The sequence below is a fragment of the Lissotriton vulgaris genome, chromosome 10 (assembly GCF_964263255.1).
Source record: "Lissotriton vulgaris chromosome 10, aLisVul1.2, whole genome shotgun sequence".
Taxonomy (NCBI): domain Eukaryota; kingdom Metazoa; phylum Chordata; class Amphibia; order Caudata; family Salamandridae; genus Lissotriton; species Lissotriton vulgaris.
This window is the reverse complement of record NC_141698.1, coordinates 546,037,179-546,045,348: the sequence shown is the minus strand read 5'-3', so window position 1 is coordinate 546,045,348 and position 8,170 is coordinate 546,037,179. Positions and strand designations below refer to the sequence as shown.

At 44.0% G+C, this 8,170-nt stretch overlaps 1 protein-coding gene across 1 annotated transcript in view; it reads right to left on the bottom strand.

Annotated features, from left to right (window-relative positions):
• Positions 1-2,474: 2,474 nt before the first annotated feature.
• Positions 2,475-8,170, bottom strand: part of GLIS2 (GLIS family zinc finger 2) — a 196,620-nt gene continuing 190,924 nt past the window's right edge. The window contains exon 7 of the mRNA XM_086941393.1: positions 2,475-6,849. Coding sequence (XP_086797519.1) covers positions 6,041-6,849 — 809 coding nt within the window. The 3' untranslated portion in view covers positions 2,475-6,040. The remainder of the gene's footprint in view (positions 6,850-8,170) is intronic.

Below are 8,170 nucleotides of genomic sequence, written 5' to 3'. Positions count from 1 at the left end.
ATGCATGTATAAGCAAAGTATTGTATAAACCTATTAATGTATTGAGTTATTCTTGAATAAAATCAGTGTGATTGATAGTGAAAAAATATTAATACCATTTGTCACCTCTCCCTACTGCTGCCTTTATTCCAGGTACATGCAGAATGCAATCAAGAAAATAGAACTTTGAAAAGAAACACTTCAACAGGCCTCAGACGTTTCAATGCACTTTATTAAATGTTTTTATAAATTTCCTCTCACAGAATGGGAGGATGTCGTGCCCATTATTAGCTTCATCTCTTTCATTTGTTTTCCATGAATGCGTTTTCGGGCTATGCTACGCGCGATGGAGTGGAGGGGGACGAGAGGAAGAAAACACATTGGGAAGGCACTTGGAAACTGGTGCAGATACTGAGATCATGGAGAGTTGTGGGAAACCCCACCTGGAGGGAGGGGGTCAAAATGTTTCACCGGCCATTTCAGGCCTGGTCCATTATCCTTGAATACATTTTAGAGGATCGCCCAGAACAGCTCTTTAACCCATGCACACCAATGGGATTTGGGAATTCTTACCAGTAATCCAAGCACTACTATCTGCCTTCTGGATTGCTTCCCCAGCCTCTAGCCTCCAACCAATATGGTGCATGACGGATCCAGGCAGGGAAAACAACTAGTCCCCGGGTGCAGGTGGAAACCTCTCTGTGTGTCAGGGGCCTGTGATGTTTTTTCTAAACAGACACTCGCTTTGGAAGCTTGTTGGAGAATAGCAAAAACAGAATGGACCCAAAATAATGTGCTCGTTCGACTTTCGCCTGGGCCAGCACCCATCGAAAATACACTGCAGAAGCAGAAATCCTTGCAAGGCAGGTGGCGAATCTCTGAATATGGCAGCTGGTCATTGACAGGGGACTGGTGGTTGTTGCGAAGGGCTCTGACAACCTGGTGGCCTGGAAGTCTGCCCTACATAAGTTGCCCACAGTCCACATATCCCTCTGCCTCGTGTTTCAGAGACATGCCCTACTTGTAGTCCAATAAGATGGTCAACACTCCATGCTGTAACAAGGGGCACCTGGGCCTGTCAGTGTCGGTGCGACACAATCCCAAAACAGATTGCACTCACAGTCCAGTAAATAGGTCCACAATCCCATAGTGTAAATCATGGAGGAGATTCTTAGCCTATCTGCTGATTCCACAAATGGTGCAGGAGATGAAGAGGGCTGGTGGCCCTTTAAGCAAAGTTATCACATAGTGTAATGGGCAGAAGGCCACGAGTCTCTGGAATCTCACTGCAACACACTGGTGTGAAACGGGTTCAGGTAAGATGTCATAAGTAAATGTATGGGGTAGCTACATGGTTTGTAGCAGCCCGGAGACAATTGGGCTGAGCTGTAAAAATGTCATTTATCTTTTACTTCTAGCTAGAGGAAACCCTCCAGGCTGGAAGTCTTATTTCGGGTCCTCCAATGAACAGTTTCTGCCCTCTGTGACGACCTGTGTCATTAGATTGACACCTTATGTTATGTGGCCCCTGCCATGTGCACACCAAATGGCCCGCTCTTCTATATTCATCTACTATGCTGGGGCACTAAATATGTTCATACAATTAGGATCTAGAAATGGGAAACATTTTAAATACTGACCCTTTTCTTCCAGATCCCACTTGCTGGTTCTCCTCAGGATTCAGTGAGTAGGAACCCGCTGGTGATTTCTCGCCATCCAAGACAGAACAGCCAATGGTTGAAAAAATTCCTCTCTGGTAATGGAACTGGGATTTGAATGAATTCTCAAATCCTCAGTCAGTACCATGTATCAGAGAAGGAGACATTTGAAGAAACTCCAACTTTCCTGCACAGCCTACTTGCCTTCAGATTGTAATACTTCCGCAAAGCGCCCCTCCTCTGCAATGCGCACCCACTTCTCTGCCCAGGAGCCTGCACAGGACCACATAAAACCAGGAACACACTTGATAAAGGGCACATTTGTCGAAACTTCATGGTTTGTAAGTGATGGCTGGGACTCAAAAACATGAGGTTTAGACGCACACATGGGCCCTCAATTACCAAAGTTTGTTCGGGCACTCGCGCGACTCACCAGAGTTTTGCACTGTACACACTGGCTTTTTAAAAATTGTAAATAAATTAACACTATCTTTTCCATTGTGCGAATACTCGCACACACATTTAGTAAATGAGGGTCATTGTTTATAGAGGATTTTGAAACTCAGTCAATTCCCCCCTCCTATTTACTGGATTATCAATAGTCCTGGTTCAAAGCACCCATCCAAGAGTTCACGAGGAAAAGCCTGCAGTGCTTGACCTCCAAAAATAGAGGTGGCAGTGTTACCTGTTGCTAAATTATAAATATTTTTTAGGTTTTTAAGGCAATGAATAAAGGGCTCTATTTCTTCCCTCATCACACCTTCCCCACTCCTAGTCTTGCACAAGAACCTGGCACACAGTCACTTTACATTACAGAAATAGATACACAGTTCCATGTCAAATAAAAACGAATAATTGTATTTTGTTTTGTGTTGTTCCTAGTACAATGGGATAACAACACAGGTCGCTGAGCGGCGTAACAGGGAGCGTACACCTTGTCTCCAGAGATGAGCGGATGAAGGAAGCAGGTTGCTCTGAGGCAGCGCGGCAAACATGGTCGGTTCAGTGAAGCGGTGACCGGTGCCTCCCAATAGCAACATGGCAAGATGCAGTTCAGTGCAAGTATATAAAGTTCAGCCATTTTGTAGTGTTTGGTGTCCATTCTGCAGCAGGAACCAATATCTTGGTCTTTCTCAACTTGGTCTTTCTCAACTTCCCTCCGTTTTGCTTTGATAATTCGTGGTAGGTTTTCCGTTTCTTCCTTTTGTCTCTCGTGACTGCAGAACGAGTTCAAAGATTCTTGGAGTACGAAGTTCCTAAAGGTAGGGGGACATAAACACTTTTTTCTGGGGATACCTACCAGGGCTTTTCATTAACCACGTCAAACCCTTAGGGAGTGACATATGGCGAGGCAAGTGATATCTTTGGGTCACTGAGTGCTGTTCTGAGGACTTGGTGTGGTGTGGGGCTCTTAGTATGGTCGTTCTGTAGGTCAGGTGCTGAGATATATTTGCAACGTGCAGGATTGAATCAAGGCAGGTGACTGAGCCATCCACCTTTCTTGGGTCAGTAAAATGAGTACAATGGAATTGGCAATACGCCATGTATTGTTAAGTGCCATGAGAAAATGCAGTTTATGGTGTCTACTAATTAAATGATAAAATGTCACCATCTCAGCTGGATATCATTGCATTCTATTGTTTTGAATCCCTTCCCAAGACACAGCAGTGCTTCACTTTACTCAAAGACACACTCTGCCCATTTTAAGTTAGGAAATTTCCCAGGCTTCTCATTACCTTTTGGAAAAAAAGCATTTCTCACTTGCTGGTTATCTCAAAGGCTTGCTATCCACACTGCGCTAAGGCAGCATCCCAGACAGAATGCGAGACCCTGAAATCAATTTCTTGAAACCTAAACAGAACATATATGTTCCTCACTGTATAAGTAACTATAAAATAAATACACATCTTCCAACGAGAATTCTAAAGCATTGCTACATCCCCCTCGCCCACCCTCCCATAGCAGCGATTCAGGCACCCTGTTCCTATAAGCTTCAATTTCCTATGTCAATTCTTAGGGTGCAGGATTTTGTTGTGGCTCAAGCCCAAAAAATGTTTGTCAAGATCTCAGTGGACCAAGCAGGAATTTGATAGGGCAAGTATACCTAGATGCTCCTGGGAACCTGTTCCTCTTGAAAATACGCAGCTGAGGTGGCTGGTTCCACATTGGCATTCTTCAACTGAGAAGTGTCTTTCCCAGCGGAAGAATGTGCACAGTGTGTGTAAATTTTCTTCCCATTGATCTTACAGGATCCATAGTTATCTATCCCTGGGTCAGCGTTTGGCCAGTGTTGTTTACAGTTTTGTATAAAGGGCGTTTGTAAATATGACTGTCGCCAGGTGATTCTACGTCTAAGTATTGTATAAGATTCCTTACTAGTATTAGAGGCCACACTTCTATAAAACTACTCAAACCCATACTTGAACTTCAATTTTAGCAATCATGCTTGCGTGTTACGAAGGGTATAAGATATGAGGTCAGCTGCAGAAAAGACTTGCGACAGCTGAATCACAAATAACTAATATATGGCTGGGGATGAGGACAAATGCTGACATTTTAACCTATGTGTGTTTTTGACTCCAAAGAATCAACTCCACTCTGTGCCAGGTCAACATGTGAGAATATCCCGGGTCTACACTAAAGCATTTGAAAAAAATTTGATCACTTTTTTAAGCAATCTGGTTTCCTATATGTGAAACAGACATGGTTATTGATGGCTTGAGGGGTTTCACTGCCCTTGATATCACTTGGTGGTGACTTGGTCAAGGTCTGTATCTATTAGGCATAGAATCCCAAAAAGCAAACATTTAACCAATTCCGTGAAAGCTGGAAAAAGTCAAGAAAGCCTACAGTTGTTGATATTGGATTCTGCTGCAAACAATAAAATGAGAAATGTTAGGTTATAAGTTCAAGAAAAGTCAAATTAATATCAAGAGGACTATTTAAATCAGAACTGGCAGAGCAGTAACACAACTTTAGTTTGCACCATCTGCTATGGATTTGGGCCCAGATTTACTAACATTTTGCATCGGGGTTGCATCAATTTTTGATGCAGCCCAAATGAAAAATATATTTCTGCATTTATTACACCAGGGAAAGCCCAATTTGAGTGGCTGCTTGTGGTTTAGTAAAAAAAAAAAAAGAATAGCATAAGGCTGTGCAAAGCGTTACCTTGCATACGTGATGCGTTCCATGGATCGGGCTTGGGCGTTCCCATACATCCACCCATGGAGTTTAACGCAAACCCAAAATGACTAAGGTCTTGGCAGACCCTGGGCTTGTGCCAAAATGGTTCGCCTACCCGAGGCTGGCATAATGAGGAGAAATATTTTTATTTCTCCTGGTTACTTCCTCTTTGCATGTGTGCTTCGTTTTGCAAAGAGGATTATAAGCCATAAAGAATAGTTTTTGTGTAGGAATGTATCCCTTTCGGCACAAAATTTAGTCTGACCACAACGCAGGTACCCTTGCGTCGTGGTGCACGGGTGAGTGTGTTGGCGCTAGGTTGCCACAAGTGCGTCAGTGCAAGGAAAGAGCAGGGGTGCACCATATCTTTGTACATATGGTGCATTTCTGCTCACTCTGTTTTGAAGCAACATGTGCAACAAGTTCCTTTTCTGTGTTGCATTGCGTGAAAGATTAGTAAATCCGGGCCTTGGCATACTAATTGTTGGAGCTCAATGGTATTCCACAGAGATCCATATTCGATAGAGCACCGAATTTCACCCTGCAATTCTTTATTTACTGGAACCACCCAACTACACTACAGACTTGAACACCATCCAATGTTTAGTAAGGAGATGGAGACAACTTATCTATTTTCTACAGAAGTGAGCATCATTTGACGGTAAACCAGCCCTAATCCCCACCTTACTATCCATTTTTCTCTGCACTGTTTTGCAAGAAGTAGCCTTTGCCCAAATGTATGGTCTGATTGGGCTCACTGCAGTGTCCTTCCATCAGCAGAAAAGACCAGGTTTTCCAGACACAATAAAAGGGGCACATGCAAACATAAAAGAGGGACAATGAACAGAAGCTGGGATGGTGGAGGTAAGGAAGGCTCGTCTGCCTCACATCACCATGTCACGCTTATCTGTTGCTAGCAACGTCGTCAATATATATTTATATTCCACCTGCAACTGATTGTCCTGGAATTATTGCTGCTTTTTTTCTTTCCTTCAGAAGATTCTTGTGTATCTTCTTTCGTGAATGTTTAAGACAAATGACAACACAGAAATACAGACAAAATAGAAACGTAAAAAGCAGTGGAATGTCTGATAATGGTTAACAGCCTCGGAAGCGCACACGCTTGCGGCTCCGCGTCAGTTCTTTGCGTTCCTTTCTGGAAATGTCACAACCCAGAAAAAAGTTTGTCTTGCTGGAGGGTAGGTGGAAACGGAGAATCAGTTCACCAGCGCTGGTTTTAATAACAGAGAACCTGGGGGGATGACAACCCAGCCGGGGGGCATGACATCCGGGCTGGGCAAGGTACCCATGCCAGTGGAGAGGTCCAGGACTGTGCCAGGTAGCATGGAAAGGCTTTCAGAGTTGGGTCTCAACCTGGAAATCTCAGTTCTTTCGCAGGGGTCTTCTTGTCTGCTACTTTTGCCACCTCTGACCTTTGTCTCGCATGCTTGGCTTTTCTCCGGTTCGGACTTCCCTCCACCACTGGCGCCAGCAATCAGAGAGACGAGGGGCAGGCCGAGGCTGCTTGCTGCAAACGCTGAAGACAGCAACGAGTTCTTAGCGAGGTTTAGTGGGGTCCCGTTGAGAGCCAGCAAAGAGCTTGAGAGGCCTGCTAGGGCCAGAGAGCTTGCACTTCCACATGCTAACGAGCTGAGGTCGAGAGGGGAGGGGCCAAGGGGCATTGGCAGGGAAGCCCCTAGTCCAGCCAGCCCATGGCCACCAAAGATGGCCGCTGGATTGGGAATGATAATCTGTGCACCGTTCATGTAAGGCACGTCAGGTGATAGGTGGTTCTTGGCGGGATGGTGAATCTTCAGGAGCTCCTGCTGCTCATGTGACACAAAGTGGCCGTGTGCTTTGATGTGCTTCCGCAGGGAACTTGGGTCTGTGTAACGCTTCTGGCAGCCCGGCATTTTGCAGTAATATGGTTTGTCCACATAGTGAGTACGAGTGTGTTTGAAGCGGTCACTGGAGTTGGAGTAGCGTTTGTTGCAGCCCTCATAGGGGCAGATGTATGGCTTCTCACCTGAGGAGAGTAGGACAAAACAAATTATTCACACGCTTCGTATAAGAAAAGAAAATGATTACTTGCATGGAAGAATCGTTTTGCAGCTTGAATAATTTTAAGCATTCTCATGCTTTGCATTATCCTACCATCTAGTGGTTGGGCCTGGAATAGTCTCCTTTATTCCCTTCTCTTTTTAGGTCTCGCCTAGGCAACGCTTGCGCAGTCTCTTCGAGACATTCTGTATTAAGGATATGGGCATAAAGCTCCGCCCACTTCCTGCCCACCTTTTTAGCTGGCTCCTGTCCCTGTCATTTGTAAATTGTGGCTTTTCATTGGTCAATAGGCTTAGTAGTCCCTCCTTAGTACCGCCTTGTCTCTTCTGTAACCTCCCATGAGGACACCCCTTGTTACATGTGTTGTTGCTCCTTAGGTTTTAACTACATCCTCAGAGCAATTTTCTTAAAGCGCTTCAGGCAGGACACACACTTGGGTCCTAAGCAAGGCTGGCAGTAACTAGGTTACTCACCAGCACATCTCACATTTATATGAGACCTTCTATAAAGTTTCCTTCATCAGCTCTACGCAGAGTACAACCTAATCTGGAATTAATATAATAATGTTTTTGTCACATTACAAGGCTACTATTTGTATATATGGACATAGCTATTTGAATGTACTTGTGGTACGGTCTTGCATGCAATGCATTATGGGATGGGTGGATTTATCAGATCTACTGCAGGGTGCAGTGCCATATGTGACCAAAAGAGGTCCCATGGGACTTTATTGACCACATATGGTACTGCACCCAGCAACATTGCTAGGTAAAAAAACATTGTCATTTATAATGCCAAAAACTCAAACTTTGCAGAGTGCAGTACTATCTATATGTAGCCAAAAGAGGTCCCGTGGGACTTCTTTTGGCCACATATGGTACTGTGCCCTGCAACACGGCTAGGTAAAAACACACTAGCATTTATAATGCCAATAGCTCCAATTCCAACAAATGCGAGACCAATTGCATTTCCAATGCAATAAGTCTTGCATCTGTTAAAGCCAGAGCTGTTGGCATTGAAATGACAATTATTTTTACTTTTGCTTTTTTATACCATTGGCAATAGATATATGCAAATAATATAACTCAATTGCAAATTTAAAAAACTTAAGTAAAAAACATTGTTATTTACAACACCAACAGCTCTAACTTTAACAAATGTGAGACCTATTGCATTGCAAATGCTTGTTTTCATGGGTGCTATGAGTCATCAACCATTTGGTGTAATGTCCCTCCTTGCATTACATCAGACATATGTCCCGGAAGCCTATCAGTGTGGTTGCTATC